Here is a 19,290-nt window from a genome sequence, read left to right on the forward strand (position 1 = left end):
AGCGCCGCCGCAGTCCCTGGGAGTAGGAGGGGTCACGGACTCCGCGGCCGAGCACGCGGCACCTCCCTCGGCGGTTACCGTGACGCCCGCGGAGCTTCCACCCCGTCCGCGCCGCTCATGGCGGAAAGTGCGCACACGCAGACGCGCGTTACGGTGCTGCGCAGCCGCGTCCCAACACGCGTCCGCTTCGAGCGCGGAGTCTGAAGCCGAAGCCCCGGTGCGACCGCGATGGCGACCGCTCCGCTCGGGAAGACGCGCCCCCACCCCCACCCCGTGGCCGCCCCCTTGCAGGCAGAGGGCGCCCGAGCCTCCCGCGGCCCGCTCCTCCCGACGTGCGCGCAGCGTCTGGTGCGCCGACGCTGGCCCCGCCCGCTCGGCCCCCGCCCACCCGGCCGGCCCGCCCGCTCGGCCCCGCCCACCCGCTCGGCCCCGCCCCCTCGGCCCCGCCCCGCCGCCGCGACGCAGAGGAGCGGGCCCGGCGCGCCCCGCCCCTGCACCCCCTCGCGGCGCGGCGCCGGCGGAAGTATGGAGGGCGAGAGCACGTCGGCCGTGCTCTCCGGCTTTGTGCTCGGCGCGCTCGCTTTCCAGCACCTCAACACCGACTCGGACACGGTGAGCCGTGGGGCGAGGCGGGCTCCGGCGTCGCCTCGGAAGAGGCCCCGCGCGCGGCCGCCCCCGCCGCCGTTTCCCCGGTCCCCGCCCAGGAGCTCCCCGACGGCGCCCCGCGGGCTCTCGGCGCCCCGCCCTCTCCCGCTCCGGGGCCGTCCTGGGGGCCGCCGGGTCTCTGGCGGGACGAGCCCCGCCCCCTCTGGCCGGTGTCTGTTTCCTCGCCGACCGGCGTGTCCCGCGCCCCGTTCCGCGCTCCCCGTTCCTCGGGCGCAGCTCGCTCCCGGGGCCGGAGGTCTTCGCGCGCGTTCGCCGGCCGCGGGCCGCTGGGGTTCTCGTGCGGGACGCGCCCGCGGCCGGCTGCCGCCCGGGAGGGCTTCGCGGGGGCGGTGTGCGTCCGCTCGGGGCGGGGGCGCCGCTGGGACGGAAGCGCCTCCGTGTCTCCTCCGGTGCGGGCAGGTCGTGCTGTGCCGGCCTCGCGGCCCTGCGCCAAGTGGCGAAGCGGGTTCTCAAGTGCGGGACGCGGCTCGAAACTTGCGAGAAGCCCGGGAAGTCGGAGCCCAGCAGCCGCGTCTGAGTTCCGCCCCGGGCAGGGCCGGTTTGGCGGGCGCGGGGTCGCCGGTCCTGCGGCGTCCGCGGTCGCTGAGAGCGTTCTGGGCACGGTCCCCACCAGGCTGGGACGGGTGTCGCTCGCGCGCGCAGCTGCAGGGCCGGGCAGACCCCCCGCCAGGAACGCGCGCGGGGCAGCTCGGCCTGCGGACCGCTTCGGGGCGTCTGGCCGCGGTGTCAGCAGAGTGCGGGGCCCCTGGTCTCTGCGGCTTGAAGCGGGAGCGCGCGGGCCGTCCACCGAGGGAGCCGGGCCCGGTCCCGCGTCTGCTCCCGGACCGCATCCCTCCCGGGGTCTGTGCGCGGCACCGGCGGTGGAGCTGCGGGGGTTAGCCGGAGACCCCGGTCAAGACTCATCACTGAAACCTCCTCCTTCTGGTCTTCGTTCATGGGGGGGGGGCGTTCTTGACTCATGAGAAAGAAGACAAATTCCTTTATTGTCTATTAAGCATCTTGGGTCTTTCATTGTGCCAAGTGAAGTCATTGAAAAACCCGAAATTCAAAGACATCGCTGCTGTTGTGGCAAATGCCTGCATTTTAGAAACGAGCAGGACCCACAGCTCCCCGTTTAGAAATCAGACCGAATTCCAGACCTTTAATACTCTGCACAGTTTTTAATCTGCAAACTCTAACCATCGTGTCATTCCATAGCTCAGAAGCATCCCCTCTGGCTTCCAGAGTCCAGTCTTTGACTAGTTACTGGGGACGTTCCATTATCGCTGCTGTTCCCATCTGTGAGTTCATTACTCAGAAACGGAGCCTTCTCTGTTCCCAGGCGACTGCTCTGCTCCTCCTCCTCCAAATACTTGTGTTGTTTCTGACCTTAAGCCTTTTCTGTTCGAGGTGAGGTATTTACAGTCTCTTCTACTCGCTGTTTTAGTTGCGGTCTCTCTGCTGTTCCTGTTTCCCGACTACACTGGAAGTGCACCTGGGCTTGCTTTTGGGTACCTGGGGCTGTTTCCCACATTTTGTATGCATTGTGAAACACTTGGGAAATATTGGTTAGTTAAGTGACTGAGTAGTTAATTCAACCACATTATTCCATATACTGCTTATTTTTATCCTTATAGGAAGGTTTTCTTCTTGGCGAAGTGAAAGGTGAAGCCAAGAATAGTATTACTGATTCCCAAATGGATGATGTTGAAGTTATTTATACAATTGGTGAGTCATTTATTTCTGTGTCTCTTATATTTGGTGGTTTATGCTGAACAGGATCAGCATAAATGAGTTTTTAAATTGTTTTAAGAAACAGATAAAGCATGTTAAAGCAGATTTTGTTGCATTCATTTTTCAGTTAAAATTATGACCATGGTCTACTATAAAGCAAGAAAGAGTGTGGGACATAATATGTATGTAAGACTACCCTGCAGAAAAAGGATGGAATAGCTCCTATTTATATTTAAGTGGCAGGAAGATGGCCCAGCAAGCAATTCCCCCTCCCCCCAAAAATATAAAACAGTTCAGACAAAAGTATAAAATACTGCAGAGAAGTTGGAAGAGAAGAACTGAAAAATACTGATTAGATCACTGCAAACCCTAAGTAGCTTGCGGAGTGTAATGGAACGGCCAGCCTGCGGAGAGGTTGAGGGATGGGTGGTGAAGCACCTGCAGCAAATGGCAGCTTATTTTTTCAGGAAGAAGGGAAAAGGAAACATAAAAATCTATAGGGGGTTTTCAGATTACCTAATATATGATTTTTTTCTAAGCATATTTTGAAAAACAAAATTGGTGTGGTTTATAAAAGATGTGGCATGATGACATCAGATTGTCTCATGACCACTTTCCCATGTTAAACAAGTCTCTAAGTATCATCATTGGTAACTGCATTGTATTCGCTATGGGACTTTAGCAGTCCTTTACATAAATTATTCAGTTTTTCATTTTCATAAGTTACACTACAGTGAACATCCTTAAACATTTTTCTACATTGATAATACATAGATTCCTTGGGGTGGTTTTATGGTGTCAGAAGGGATGAGCATTTTTTTTTTTTAAAGATTTTATTTATTTATTTGTTTGACAGATTACAAGTAGGCAGAGAGGCAGGCAGAGAGAGAGAGGGAAGCAGGCTCCCTGCTGAGCAAAGAGCCCAATGCGGAGCTCGATCCCAGGACCCTGGGATCATGACCTGAGCCGAAGGCAGAGGCTTTAACCCACTGAGCCACCCAGGCGCCCCAGGGATGAGCATTTTTAAGGTTATTGATCTGTATTAGCAAATTGCTTTCCAGAAAGATTGTGTATCAGTTATAGTCATGTATGTCATTTTTTTGTTTGCCACTTTAAAAGGTTAAAAATGCAAGTATATATGTAAATTTACATGTGTATATAAATGTAGCATATATATTTGGAGTAAGTATATAATGTAAATTCAGTCTCTTTAGAGTCTCCTCTGCGGCATCCCGTTTTGCAAGTATCTTTTTGCTCATTAACAATACACAGGTATATAAATGTGTATATATTTACATATATACAAATGGGATTATCCTATACATGGATAAATGTTTCCAAGATAAGTATCTCCACTGATACTGTTCTATTAGCACACAATAGTATCAATGTGTATAATCTGCCCTTCTTTCTAATGGCTCTGTATTTACGCTGTATTTACATACCAGCACTTACATAATCAGCTATGAATGACTTTCTGTTTTGTTTGTTAATACAAAACAATATAATGATAAACACTTCCATAGTGCATATATCTCTATGCTTGAGTCTATTGGAAAGTCAGATTCCTTATAGACCGCTGCCTTTGGAAAAGTCATGCTATCTTAAGATTCCTCCATGATACGTAAAAGTGCCGGGGTGCACGTACTGTTGCTACCAATTTTTTAATCTTTGCCAATTTGTTAAATGAAAACAATTTTAATTTGTATTTAATTACAAATGAGGTTGTTTATTTCTTTGGGGGCAGCTTTTGTTTTTGAAAAAGACAGGCCTGTTGCATGCTTTGACTATATTTCTGCTGAACTGGTTTGCTTTTTCTTACTGATTTGTAAATTACATTATAATGTGAGGTAATTGGGCTTTTGTCCTGTGTTGCACATATTTATACAGTTTGTAATTTTACTTTGTTAATGGTGTTTTTTTCAGCTCAGACACAAGCTTTATTTTTTATTAAAGATTTATTAAAAAATAAAAATAAGAAAGATTTATTTATTTGAGGGACAGCTGGGTGACTCAGTCGTTAAGCATCTGCCTTGGGCTCAGGTCATGATCTCAGGGTCCTGGGATCAAGCCCCACATTGGGCTGTCTGCTCAGCGGGGAGCCTGCTCCCCTTTTTGTGCTCTGACAAGTAAATAAAACCTTTTTAAAAAAATAATGATTAAAAAAAGATTTATTTATTTAATGGGAGGAGGGGCAGAGGGAGAGAAAATTTTAAGCAGGTTCCACGTGGAACCCATGCGGGCTTAAATTTCAGGATCCTGAAATCATGACACGACCCAAAAACCAAGAGTCCTACGCTTAACCCACTGAGCCACCCAGGTGCTTCCAGACACAGACTTTAAAAGCAAACCCTTGGGGCATTTCCCCCCTAATTGTAAGTGGCATGCTGCCCAGGGTAACCAGACGTATTTTAAGGAGTTTAAGCAACCATTTATTGAACAACTCCATTGTGCTGGGAACAGTGTTAAACTTCAGGGTATTATTGCTGTAGGAACACTTAAGTAATTGCTCGGATTATTTTAAAATGCTGCATTACTGGATGACTAACAAGTAAAATCCAAGATCTGCAAATTACTACACTGTTTTGGTTAATGAGATTTTCATCATACACATTTTTAGACATACATCAGAGTATGTTCGGTCAATTATCAGTAACGGACCGTTTCTGTTCAGTCTTGTTTTGTTTTCAGACAGGGATATATCGAGGATAACATCCATTTGCTAGGAGAAAGTTGTCTAAAGAGGATGGTCACTTTCTCTTTTTTAAATAGACTGAATTATTTTTATTAATATACACATAAAGTTATTGAGAGGATGATTTCATGTAGTTTTCTCTTTAAGGGGGCACTTGCAGGTACAAACACGCAGCGATGTCTCCGCCTTCAGATAGATGTTTCAGAAGAGATTGTTCAGCAGCAGTCTGAGAATGGCTTTCCTCATCTCGCTGAAGAGTCACTGATTCTCTGTATTCGAACTGATGTCCTTGATTTAAGTGACTAAAAAAGTTTCAGTACTCTGGCTACGATCTGGCACACAAATAGGGCATGTCACGGGAACTGTCTGAAATACATGTTGTTGTTAGAGTGATCCAGTAAGTGCTGCCTGGTAAAATTTGATTTTTGACACAAGGGACCCTTAAAAGTGGGAAGCCTGGAAGAACTTGCATTCTCTTTGTTGTTTTTAAACTAACCTCTGCACCCGGAGTGGGGCTCAGATCCACAACCCTGAGGTCAGGAGTCGCATGCTCTGCCAGCTGAGCCAGCCGGGCGCCCCAGAACTTGTGTTCTCTTGGCAGGTTGCCATGTGACCAGGTGTGGATGTTTCACTCCTGTCGTTCTGCAATAATTTTGAAAAATCTGATAGTTTGAACTGCTAGAGGGAACACTATATTCATCTTGATATTTCCTGCAAGATTTATAGTGATGTCTTATGCAATAGAATTTTCTCTCTTTTTCACAGTATCTGCAGCTACCAGAATTTAGGTGTATTTTTATTGGCGAGAATAAAACTCGCTTCCTAAAAGACACTGGGTTTTTTGTTTCTTAGTCTGGAGCTGACATTAACAAATCCTTTATGGGGTGCCTGGGTGGCTCAGTGGGTTAAAGCCTCTGCCCTCAGCTCAGGTCATGATCCCAGTGGCATCGGGCTCTCTGCTCAGCAAGGAGCCTGCTTCCTCCTCTCTCTCTGCCTGCCTCTCTGCCTACTTGAGATCTGTCTGTGAAATAAATAAATAAAATCTTTAAAAAAAAAAAAAAACAAATCCTTTATGAAGCAACTACTTGGAATAATAGAAGATAATCCCTTTAGCTGCTGCTGTTGTCAACTGGGTAAAATTAGAATATAACCTTTTTGGAACTCAGCGAAAATAGAGCGACTTTAAATTCATCTCTCGTGTTGCCGTTCATTATGAAACCTGTTTAGAGGGAATGTAGTGTTCAAGTTAAGCCTGAGGCACTGGGTTTGAATTTTGGCCCCACCATTCTCTCTGCCTGTTACCTCACCTTTTAAATGGAAGGAATGATGTAAATCTGTGTCGCAGGTTTGTTGTGAGGGTTAAATGAGATAATGCTGAAGTACTTCTTCACTCAAGATATGCTGTTCAAATGAATAGTAATGTAATCCTGGCAAAAAATTCCTCTTTTCCAGACATCCAGAAATACATTCCATGCTATCAGCTCTTCAGGTAAGTAGTCACAGCAAGTACGTGATCCATGTGAAAATTACCCTCTGCAAATGAAGTCACTTTTTACACGAAACATTTTAATTACCAGTTATACATGGTGGTACTGATAAAAATGAAAAGACTTTTTAAAAAATACCTGAAAATTCACTTGTTCATTTCAACCCTGTCTGATAGTTGCTTCTCTCTGTTTGCTGCGTGCTTGTAGCCGGTCTCCGCTGACTCCCAGCTGCCCGTTCACCAGGAAGGTTGCTTTTCTCACACTCATCACCGCACTGCATAGAGTCAGCTCACTGCCTCGTTCTCATACAGCAGCAGCCCTTCTTTCTACTCTCTTGTTCAGCCTGTTTCATCACTTGTTTTCTCACTTACCACATATCTAATGTCATCCTTTGTTAACTGGTTAGGTTCTTTATCTAACCTGCTTCCCATTGCCTTCCTACAGTAAAAATTTGTTATTAGTCGCACAGATTGTAATAGTACTGTAGCCCTAATAGGCTAAAGATTTTATTTATTTATTTACTTGAGAGAGAGAAAGCGGGTGAGCATGAGAGGGGAGAGGGTAAGAGGGAGAAGCAGGCTCCCTGCTGCTCTGAGCAGGGAGCGCGATGCGGGACTTGATCCTAAGACTCCCGGATCATGACCTGAGCCGAAGGCAATCGCTTAACCAGCTGAACCACCCCAAGTGCCGCTAGGCTATGGTATTTCTGAAAATTTTTTATTGAGGTGTAACATACATATAGAAAAGTACACACACAAATGAATTTTCATAAACACCTATAATCACAGCATGGTGTAGTTTTAATGAAGTAACTATGATTTATATAAACTGTACTTGAAAAATCAGTGTTACTGGGTGCTTGGGTGGCTCAGTGGGTTAAAGCCTCTGCCTTCGGCTCAGGTCATGATCTCAGGGTCCTGGGATCGAGTCCCGCATCGGGCTCTCTACTCAGCAGGGAGCCTACTTCCCCCTCTCTCTGCCTGCCTCTCTGCCTACTTGTGATCTCTCTCTCTCTGTCAAATAAATAAATAAAATATAAAAAAAAAATCAGTGATACTGTCTTATGGTTACACTGTACATACACTGAGGTTGTGTAAGAATTGCAGTGGAGCATGTGGTAAGGGTGAAAAAGATCTGTGGTAGGGGATGACAGAAGTCAAGGCTTCTTGGGGTGCCTGGGTGGCTCAGCTGTTAAGTGTCTGCCTTCAGTCCGGTCATGATCCCGGGGTTCTGGGATTGAGCCCCACATCAGGCTCCCTACTTGGTGGGAAGCCTGCTTCTCCCTCTCACACTCCCCTTACTTGTGTTCCCTCTCTCACTGTGTCTCTCTCTGTCTAATAAATAATAAAATCTTAAAAAAAAAAAAAAGTCAAGGCTTCTTGTGGCCTTAAACTGCTGCACCAGAAAGAGGGAGATCTTAGTGTTTTGCATACAATGGACATACAAAAATACTTGCTGAATGAGGGATTCTTGGTGGAGACTCATAAAAAGTACTTCCCTAAGGGACTCTTGACCAGCAAAAAGATAAGGAATGAAGAGTGAAAAGGAAAAGTGATTCAGTGTCTATTGGCAACTGCCCTAAATAATTATACCAATTTAATAGAGCCTTAGAATGGAGGAAGCCCGTCTGATCCAGTGAAGAGAAACCCCTGCCTCAGCCTTCCGCCTTGTAAGATAAAGGGGAAGGAGGCATAAGGAGAACCACCGGAAAAGGCTGTCACTCAGTTTTTTACACACTTCATTTCTCCTTAGCAAAACATGAGGCCTAAGAAGTGCATGATAGAGCCAGTGCGGCAGAACTGGTTAGCAGTAGAACAGAAACTAGAAGAATTGAGGATTGATTTTGTCAGGTCTGCTCCCAGCAGCATACCATGGTGTCGCTTCCTTGTTTGAACAATACAGTTAAACATGTTAAAGCCTCTTGATACCATACTTCTTGGACTCCCAGTTGGATAAGCTTTAATGCCCACTTTTATGTGCTAATACAGAGGGTGGCAAAGTATGGCCCATGTTTATAGGGCCATCTTGAATAGTTAATGTATTTTTTAAGGGTTGTTAAAAACAAAAAGAACAACAGAAGAATATGCAGCAGAGACTGTCCTGCAAAGCTTAAAATATTTACTCTCTTACCGTTTACAGAAAAGTTTGCCAACCCCTTTTTTTTTCAGCGTAACAGTGTTCATTGTTTTGGCATCACACCCAGTGCTCCATGCAATACGTGCCCTCCCCAATACTCACCACCTGGTTCCCCAACCTCCCACCCCCTGCCCCTTCAAAACCCTCTGGTTGTTTTTCAGAGTCCATAGTCTCTCATGGTTCATCTCCCCTTCCAGTTTCCCTCAACTCCCTCTCCTCTCCATCTCCCCATGTCCTCCATGTTCTTTGTTATGCTCCACAAATAAGTGAGACCATATGATACCTGACTTTCTCTCTTGACTTATTTCACTCAGCATCATCTCTTCCAGTCCCGTCCATGTTGCTACAAAAGTTGGGTATTTATCCTTTCTGATGGAGGCATAATACTCCATCGTTTGCCAACCCTTTCCTAATAACATTGTTTCTCAAAGGTTTCCACTGAAAAACACCTTTTCACTTATCAAGAATCTAGAGGAAACTTCTGGAAAACAGTCCACTGAAGCCTAAAACTCAGTCACTTAAAAAATTATGCAGTTTAACATGAATTCTGCACAGTATCATTCTATATAAAAATGTGCCTCTCCTCCCAGGAATTTCACATAAAATCGGTGTTTTATATCCTGTTATCCTGTTGTTTCTTAGAGACCTGGTGTATTGCGTTATGCCCCAGTTTGAGAAGTGGGAGGTGGACCAGGCTAGAGAGACAGGAGTAAACTCTTGTATTTAGAGTCTTCACGTCAGAGTGACGGCTGAAGTGGAGGAACCTGATCAGTGCGAATCCCCTTTTGATAGGTGGGACCCTCCATTTCGTCTACTTCCCATTAAAATTTTTGATGGAAAATTTTTAATGTAAGTCGTAAATTAAAAAGAAACATTGCTAATAAGAATATATTTTTTTCAGTTTGATATATCTAAGTTTTTTCAGTACAGGTTAGAACCGCCAGTAAAAGCCTTATTACAGTGAATATTATTTACAAAGGAGTTTGCATAACGGGTATTTCACCATCATAGAAAAGAATATTGTAGATTTCAGTGAATGTTAAAAAGAGGAGAATGTTATCTGCAGCCCCTATTATTGGAGAAGGAAGAAAGCAGAAAGTAAACACTTTAGAACCTCTTGGATTTATCCTCCCAATTCTTCCTACATCTTTGCCCTTCCAGCAGAACAAAGACAACTAAACCAGTCCCCCCTCCGCAAGAAAAACCACCAGAACGACCAGCACCTAAAGTGCTTCTGAACTTAATAGAAGTATAGCTTTTGGAACTAGCAATAAGTAAACTTTTTGTTGTTGTGTTTCATTACTCATATGTTCTTTTGTGTGTACCAATATTATAAAAAAAATCTTAATAAGCAGATTGTGAATGAATTGTGAACTGGCTGTGTAGACTTTAAAACTTTTTATATTTAATGGATAGTTTGTTTTAGACTTAAAATATGATGCCCAAATTTATTTCTTGAAATTTCTCCACTCCTTTTCCTTTCTTATTGTTTATGGGCCTCACATTTCTACCACTTTAAGTCTGTTAATTTGAGAAATTTCTCTGTTATTATTTTTAGAACTTGATCTAACCAGCAAGTGGGCATATGGATTTTGGTTGGGTGAGGAGTAACTAAAATTAAAAGTGCTTGGGGCGCCTGGGTGGCTCAGTGGGTTAAGGCCTCTGCTTTCGGCTCGGGTCATGATCCCAGGGTCCTGGGATCGAGCCCCACATCGGGCTCTCTGCTCCGCGGGGAGCCTGCTTCCCCCTCTCTCTCTGTCTGCCTCTCTGCCTAGTTGTGATTTCTCTCTGTCAAATAAAAAAATATTAAAAAAAAAAAGTGCTTGTAAAATCGTATTTTTAGCCTATTTGAAATGCTTTTAATTTTGGCTTTTACAGCTTTTATAATTCTTCTGGTGAACTAAATGAGCAAGCACTGAAGAAAATATTGTCAAGTGTCAAAAAGGTACTCCCTGACTTAACCTTTTGTTTGTTTGGTATTATATGTATTATTTTCAGCCTGAAAAAGCATCTGATACTTTAACAGAATTTTTAAGCAGCACTTGTCTTCACAATGTCCTATAAGCAGGTGAGGAAAGACTTGTTCTTTCCAGAAATTCAGAGTTGTGCTCTGAGAGCAGAACTAGTCATTAAAAGTATTAATCTTGTTCTCCTCTTCAGCTATTCTAATTAGCATTGATCTCTTCCTCTTCTCCATTCCTACCACACACCTTCCCAGTACCAGTTATTCCAGGACCTAATTCGTTACTGTTACTTTCATAGCTGGACTTTGCTGTACAGAACCTCATTTGGACCCTCTACACGTACTCGGTGTTAAGACTTGTTGAGTGATCAAAATAGGGTTTTTTTTCCAAATACAAAATAGTGGGGGAGGGGGGTTCCTTCTTAAAACATTTTGATCTCTGAGTTGAGAATAAAAGTAGATTCAGTAAAAGATATTTCTTTTAAAAACCACCCTTTGATGAAAATGCTTTTTTAATATTTATTTTACATTTTATTATAAAATTACATTTTATTTTACATTTAAAATGTACCTGTAAAAATTTTTTGGTTTTAAAAAGAAGAGAACTCATTTTAATTTCCTCAGTTTAAATGTACAGATATAAAACTTAGTTGCTAAAGTCGTGGTACACAGATCTCTAAGCAAAGCGGTCGCTTTTATCTTCTAATTACCAAGTTCTCAGCGAATGAGATTTATTTTTCCAGTTTAAAAAAATTTAGTAATACTTACAAATTTGTTCAGCAGATGTTACAGTTTATAAAACCATTTCATAGTATCTTATTCAATTTTGAAACCTGCTCTGTGGGGTAGGTGATATCATTTCCATATAAATTTCAGTTAAAAGTTGTTGGGTTCAGTTTACTCATTTAGCAAACCAAGTACCCAAAATGGAAGTTAATTTGTTTTCCTTGACATTTTCTTCATTTAAATTTTGACTGAAAACGATGATTTTAAAATAGCAAATACCTCTAGGAACTAGAGGAAGTTAGGAATTTTTTTTTCTCTCTATATTGACTAAAATAGTAGCCATGTAACTGAAATGGAAAGTAATTTGACTATAAATCAGTTTGCATACTTTAAAAGTAAAGTGTAGGGATGCCTGGGTGGCTCAATCAGTTGGGCATTTGCTATTTTAAAAATAAAATATTTTAAAAAATAAAATAGAAAAAAGAGTAAAGTATATACTGAAGTTTGTGCTTTGTTTATCTATGCCCTAAATATTGCTAAATTTAAGAAAACCATTTGTAAGGCTGTCAACTTTATTGCTTAATTATGATAGTAAGACACATAATAATTGTAACCATTAAGGTACACACCTGATTTTTTTTTTTTTTTTTTTTTTGTATTCTCTCTCAGGCTGTGGTTGGTTGGTACAAATTCCGACGTCATTCAGACCAGATCATGACGTTCAGAGAGAGACTGCTTCACAAAAACTTACAAAATCATCTCTCTAGCCGGGAACTTGTTTTCCTACTGTTAACACCAAGCATAATAACAGAAAGTTGCTCTACTCACCGGCTGGAGCATGCCTTATATAAACCTCAGAAGGGGTAAATGTTGGCCAGTCACTGGCTATTTTAAGTTAATAGAAAAATATACCTAATGCTTTCATTTTACTTTTAGCCTCTTACCAAACATTTTCAAATACTGTTGCATTAGATTGTCACAATAACCCTGCAGAGTTGGTCTGCCATGTCTCTTTATAGATGGGAAAATGAAGGTTAGATAAGGAAATTAGAAGGCCGGTATGGAACATTGACATGTGTTTTGGGCACTGAGGATTTGTCATTATTTCCCATAAGGTAGAGAACTGGTTGCCGAAGGAAGGACATGATGTGGAACTAAGCCTAGGTACTTGAGCAGCTTTTCTCTGACTCTGTAGGGAAGCAAAGTCATTCTTGATGGCCCACCAAAATGAGTTAGCACCCACCCAAGTTATGTAACACTCTCATAGAATATGAGGATTAAGTAAAAGAGAACCAGCTGATTGTATTATTCATGGAAGACAGGATAAATCTCAACAATACTGCCTATTTTTACATGTTAAAATAGCCATTAAAGTATTATTTTCACACAACTATCTTACACAATGCACATTTCACTGCTTTTAAAAGGCACTTGCCTCAAGTCAATAAATTCTATCTCAGGCAAGTAGTTTAGAATGGGGTTTTTTTGTTGTTTTTTTAATCTTACAGGGGAAGTGTACTCTGTATATAACATGTATAAGTTTATACAGGTATGTAATAGGTGGATGCTAATACTTCACTTTAAGTTAAAATTGTATTTCTTCAGACTTTTTCACAGGATACCGTTAGTGGTGGCCAATCTGGGCATGTCAGAACAGCTGGGTTATAAAACCGTGTCAGGTTCCTGTGAGTCCGCTGGTTTTAGCCGAGCAGTAAAAACACACAGGTGAGGTTCTTCAACTGCTTTCCCACTAGACTTATTCCTGTTCATTTTTTTTTTTTTTTTAAGATTTATTTATTTATTTATTTGACAGACAGAGATCACAATTAGGCAGAGAGGCAGGCAGAGAGAGAGGAGGAAGCAGGCTCCCTGCAGAGCAGAGAGCCTGATGTGGGACTCGATCCCAGAATCCTGGGATCATGACCTGAGCCGAAGGCAGAGGCTTTAACCCACTGAGCCACCCAGGCGCCCTCCTGTTCATGTTTTGAAATTTATTTTTTATTACACAGAATAAAAACGAAAGAGCTCATGACCACCTTACACAAGTAAACCAGACTGTTTTTACTTTCTGCGTATTTCCTTCTAGCACTTGTCCATTTATAATATACAAAAAAGGAGGGGTGTTTCATATCCTGTATAAGTCTACATATGTATTCTAAGAATAAATAGCTAGTCTCAAAATAATTTTCTAAGGCAGCAATTTAGATTATAAAGGCGTGAAATTAGACTGAATATTAAATAATGACAAAAATATGAGGCTTTAGCCAAGATTCACTCGTACTGTATAGGCTACTGAACTGTGACTTTTTTGTGGGTTTTTTTTTAAAAGATTTTATTTATTTACTTATTTGACAGAGAGATCACAAGTAGGCAGAGAGGCAGGCAGAGAGAGGGGGTGGGAAGCAGGCTCCCCGCTGAGCCGAGAGCCTGAAATGGGGCTCCATCCCAGTACCCTGAGATCATGACCCAAGCTAAAGGCAGAGGCTTAACCCACTGAGCCACCCAGGTGCCTCACTTTTTTGTGTTCTTTAAGGGAATAGTTAATGTCAGAAATAACACTGGGACTATAGAGTGCTATAGTCCTGGGGGAAACAGAGAGTGGAAACTGAGAATAAGGGACTCAATTTTTATTTATTTTTGTGTCCCCACAAGGATTAACCATTTTTATAGAAACTGAATACCACATTTCATTGATTCTGAGATGCAAAGTTTTACGTCTCAAATTGGGGTATTTTACAAACTATGCCTTAGCCCTTTCTTTTTTTTCCTTTTTGTTATCTAACGTTTCTTTTAATTAGTGATGACTTAAATTCAGTAAAATATTTTTAAAATTTACTGGTCCCCAGTCCCCATTGCCAAGAAGGAAACCGTTTTCTTCCCCCCTCTCCTTCAGTCTTTATTTTTACTTACCTTCTTTTGAGTTCTGGCAATAGAACTTAAGAGACTTTGAAGTCTGCTAATGGGAAGATATATGAACTAAGTTTTCTGATTGATTTTGCTGTGAACAAGTGGGTTGACAAAATATAATCCCTACAAAACCAGTAAAAAGAATCTTTTCAACTACAGATATGTTTCATTGTGGCATTAAAGTGACTTCTATACATTGCCTGATAAAATGCTAATTTTTGCAGCTCTGAATTTTTTACAGAAGACGGATCGTTAAAGGAGGTACATAAAATAAATGAAATGTATGCTTCTTTACAAGAGGAATTAAAGGTAAGTTGACATATCAAACACTTAAAAGACTACTTGGAGAGTTCATATCAAATTGGTAACTGAACTCTTTAGGGATAACTTGGCATTTGATTAGGTTTATATTTTTATAGTAGTTTAGGTTCAGTAACAAAGACCTCAGTCTCAGTGGCCTACAAAAACTAAAGTTTGGTCTCACTTACCGTATATCCTGGCTGTAGCTGTGCTCTTCTAAGTGCTGTCTTCATTCCAGGATCCATACCGAAAGAGCACCCATATGTGCTCATGACAAGGGAAGAGAGCTGGTAGACATTTCACAACAGCTCTTAAAACTTCTCAGAGCTGGCATGTCACTTCCATTCACATTCCATTGGCCAGATTACATATCCCTATTTCATGGCAGTAGATAGGGATAAATATAATCCTTTAACAGGATAAAAAGGGAAGCAGTATTTGAGAACAAAATAATCTACCACCTGCTAAATTAAATTCTATCTCACTGAATCAGCTGCAGAAGTAGACCTCAAGATGGAAGAGATTTATTAGGCCTGAGAAAAATAAAAGGGGCGGGGGAGCAAGAACAGGTAGAGTCGTAATGCTGAGTCTGACACGGGAGAAAGGAGACAGACAGGAATGGGAGGACATTTGGGTAGAGAGAGCTTTAGACTGCAGGGCCAGAGTGGCTTCAGCCAGGCTGCTGGGGACTCTGAGCAAAGCTTTCTTACTGGAATGGACTTGTACTAATAGCCCACTGTGTTCAGTCATTGGTTAAGAGCAGCCTAGGGGAAGCGTGGCTTCAGTAATGGACCCAAAATGATGGTAGCTGGGACCTTTAGTCAACTAGGCTTCTCCCAGATGGAGATGTGAGTAGTATATTCCATGCCACCATATTCATCGATAAGGCATATTAAGAGAAGTGAGGTCAATACATTTTACGCTACTAATATTGCTCACTATTTTTTCATGTGAATGGTAATATGGGAATTTTAGAAAATAGAGAAACATCCAGAACCCCATCATTGTAACATAACTATTTTCACTTTGCCATATTTTCTAGTTTTTCCCTAATATATAAATGCTTTTACATAGTCGACAGTGATGGAAACTTATAAATTTCTGCCATGATTTTTATTTAACGTCATGAAGCATTTTTCATTTCAAAAACATTAATAAGCATTTTTGTTATTCTTTAGTTCTTTTAATGGCAATGTGTTTCATATAGCAATATATTAGAACTTTTATGTCAAAGTACTAACTTGGCCTAAAACAAGGAATGTAGACAGAATGCAACCAAGCTTCAGGAAGGAATTGGTACCAGGAGCTGGAATGCCACCAGAACTTACTTTTTCCCCTTGTGTCTGCACATTGGTTTCCTGCGCAGTACCTACAGATCTCTTTGTTCATTCACTGGCTAACCAGAGAACATGAAGATCTGTTCAGAAGTTTGGGATTTGTCCGCTGGCTATGTGATCTCTCGGCTTGGGTCAGTTGGGTGAAAGTTGGTAAAGGGGTTACTGGTAAATGTTTATGGCATGGTGGACAAGATGATGAGAAATAGGCTGGGCAGATAATCCTAAAATGTATCCATTTTTAAATTAAGCATGAAGTAAAAAAGTAACATTCTAAAACTAGATGTAACAACGTATTACCCTAAAATTGGAAATTAGTTACTTTTGATTTGAAGTATACCAAGAAACATGATCTTAAATTTTTATTATTTCCTTAAAATATATTCCCAAAATGAAATCAGAGTCAAAGGGTATTTTAACTAGTACTTAAAATTAGCAACTGGTAAGGCCAGTCTGCTTTTCAAAAGTCATTTCTTGCACACTAATTAAAAATTTGTAACAGTTTTTTCATAACAAAAAAAGTTACTTTTCCTTATTGTCAGTTTGTTAAATGTTTGTGGTAATTGTGCATCTCTCAAAATACTGCAGTATTTTTTTGTTCCAAAGTGACTGAAATTTTTTTTATTTCTGTGTCTTATCAAGCAGGTAAGTGGTATGATAAAGCTGTGTATAAATGGGAAGTTACTATATCTGGAAAACATTTTATAACCTATAAAGCACCATATAAGTGCTTGTTGAGTTCCTTCAGAAAATAGCAAAATAAAGTGTTTACAAAGGCTAATAATACTTGATACTATGTACCACAAAGGATTTCCTATAATTTGTGAACCTAGACTGTAGTACACAACTTGAATTTTATCCATGCCCTTAAATTCTTTTATTTGGCAGAGTATATGCAAGAAAGTAGAACACAGTGAGCGAGCAGTAGAGAAACTACTAAAGGACGTAACTAGATTGAAAAGGGAAATTAAAAAAAGAAAACAGGCACAAATTCAAGCAGCACGTAAGTAAAAAGTTCACACATCATTACCTTCCGTTAAAAAAATTCTCACTGATGTGAATTACGGGTGAGCTGACTACGCTAACTGATCATCTACCTTAGGGTTAAAAATAATTGTTTTGTTAATACTCTTAAATCCTACTGAATAAAGGTATTTGTAGCTAGACTATATTGCTATTAAAAAAATACAACTTAAACTTTCTTTTAGAATATAGTGGCGTATAAATTAGAATTTGGGATTATGCATGCCATTTTTCTCAATTTAGAGGATTTGCTATAACTGTTCAGTTAAAGTCTTTTTAACTTTACTGAAAAACAGATTGCTACAAAAGCTTTGTGGAACAAATATTGTATGTTGAACTGTTGTTTTATTTTGTGTAGGAGAGAACATCGAAAAAGACCCTCAGGAGAACATTTTTCTTTGTCAAGCTTTACGGACCTTTTTCCCAGATAGTGAATTTCTTCATTCATGTGTTATCTCCTTGAAAAACAGGCATATTTCTAAAAGCAGCTGCACTGCCAACCACCAGCTCAGTGTGATAGACAACCTGACCTTAATGGTAGAGTATGCTGACATTCCTGAAGCCAGTCCGGCGAGGGGTGCGCCACAGATGATTAAACGTAAAGCTTTAGATACTGATGATGGATGGCAGTTCAAGAAGTCACGGCCATTAGAGATACAGAACAAACCATCTAAAACAGATACTGACAGTAGTAATCAAGAAAAAGCATCCACAGTGAGCAGCCCTGAAACAGATGAAGACATTGAAAAAATGAAGGGTTCTGGTGAATATCCACAGTCTCCTACATTTTGATCCTTTTAGGCCAAAAGGACATTTTTAATTGGGTACAAGCCATTTATATTGTTTTTACTGTGTTTAGGTATTTGCAGTAATACATAAGTTCTGGTACATTTATTTTTTAAAGCACTTTATTTTAAAACCATAACCTTTTTGGTCCACCCCCCTCCCCGCCTTTGTTAAAGATTTTAAGTAATTTCTGCACCCAACATGGGGCTTGAGCCCCCAACCTCAAGATCAAGAGTTGCACGTTCCACCAACTGAATCAGCCAGGCGCCCCACCCTTTTTTGCTCCTTTTACAAAACTGTTGAGGGAAAAGCTTAAATGATATTCTTTTAAACTTCTATAGCATTCTTTAAAAGTAGAAAAGAAAGATTAGCCTCATTTTCACAACAGAAAGATGTCTAAAGTTAATACAAAATGTATTTCATTTTTATCTAAGTCACTGCAACTCCTGCTCTTTAAGTTATGATAAATGGCTCGAGTTGCCAGATAAAATGCTGGACAACATTAAAAACTTATTGTTTAAATGAGTAATTGAATCTTGATTGGAGTTCAAATTTAATTACATGCCCTATATTTCTATTTGCTAAATCTGGTAGTTCTAATTATGGCAGAACTGTAATGTAGCACAAATCTCTTTTCCCTAGTCTAGATCCCTCTACACAAAATTGAGTGAATCCAGAATTTGAGTACAGAACAAGCCTGGTAATGCAGTATGTCTGAGATCAGCAGCTGGTTAAGTAGCTGAAAAGACCAGTTAAAATGGGACTCAAAAATGGTACATACGTCTATCACAGAGATTTCATTGCGACACGAAGCAGAATTGTACGTTCATTTGTCAACCTTTTGTTGTAAGACTAGGAAATTCTCTGTGAGTATATTGGTGTTCCTGTGTAAATCACATACATGATTGAACCTTTACAATTCCCAGTTTTAGTTTAAGAGTGAAAAATTTAAAGAAACTTTTGAAAAGCAACCTAAGTACAAAATGCTTTTTTTTTTCATTTCACAGCACCCTCCTACTTGAAGTTGTCCTAATCACACCTAATCTGACAACTCTTTTTCTTTTCTTACTTTTTTGCAAGTCTTTCAAAAGCATTTACTTCATTTTCATTGCAAGAATACTTTAATGCTCATACTTCATCAGTACAGTGACAGACAAAACTAACACAGGTCTGGGGACAGAACATCTGCCTCTTGGCAATGTAAAACTCAACAGGTTTGAAGAGTCCTGGGCTTCAGTATGAGTTTAACTCCCAGTTTAACCCAGTGAGTTGGTTAAGTGGAAGTTGGCTAAGAGAGTTTTAACTGTGTTTTTTTGTATTTGTCTTTTCCCTAATTGTGAGAATTTTCCACGAAGCTTATACATCAGAGGAAGCCTTCGTGTTTTACTCGCTGGATGAAATGCTGACCACACACTTTGACCATTTTAGTAAGTGACAGAACAAATTCATAGCTATTATCAAGACTATCTTTTATCTATAACATGCCTTAGTTACCATGAGGTGCTAATGAAGCCCACATTACCAGCAGGGATGTTCTGTACAAATTATTGAATT

General features: G+C 41.2%; 1 protein-coding gene across 2 annotated transcripts; it reads left to right on the top strand.

The window, feature by feature from the left end:
* Positions 1-482: 482 nt before the first annotated feature.
* On the top strand, positions 483-18,127 carry ABRAXAS1 (abraxas 1, BRCA1 A complex subunit). 2 transcript variants are annotated; one of them, XM_045996622.1, is made up of 9 exons: positions 483-612; positions 2,283-2,373; positions 6,527-6,563; positions 10,576-10,642; positions 12,056-12,249; positions 12,992-13,111; positions 14,518-14,602; positions 16,816-16,930; positions 17,309-18,127. In XM_045996622.1, the coding sequence occupies exons 1-9, from the start codon at positions 526-528 to the stop codon at positions 17,740-17,742; spliced, it is 1,230 nt and encodes a 409-aa protein (XP_045852578.1). In that variant the 5' UTR covers positions 483-525; the 3' UTR covers positions 17,743-18,127. The 2 variants fall into 2 exon arrangements, with proteins under 2 accessions (XP_045852578.1, XP_045852586.1); XM_045996630.1 differs by lacking the exon at positions 483-612 and adding an exon at positions 1,472-1,946.
* The last annotated feature ends 1,163 nt before the right edge of the window (positions 18,128-19,290 follow it).

The sequence above is a fragment of the Meles meles genome, chromosome 2 (assembly GCF_922984935.1).
Source record: "Meles meles chromosome 2, mMelMel3.1 paternal haplotype, whole genome shotgun sequence".
NCBI classification, from domain to species: Eukaryota; Metazoa; Chordata; class Mammalia; order Carnivora; family Mustelidae; genus Meles; species Meles meles.

Coding starts and splice junctions, on each gene's coding strand:
- ABRAXAS1 (XM_045996622.1), top strand. CDS start 526: ATGGAGGGCGAGAGCACGTCGGCCGTGCTCTCCGGCTTTGTGCTCGGC. Junction 6,564..10,575: donor CCATGCTATCAGCTCTTCAG/GTAAGTAGTCAC, acceptor TGGCTTTTACAG/CTTTTATAATTCTTCTGGTG. Junction 16,931..17,308: donor GGCACAAATTCAAGCAGCAC/GTAAGTAAAAAG, acceptor TATTTTGTGTAG/GAGAGAACATCGAAAAAGAC.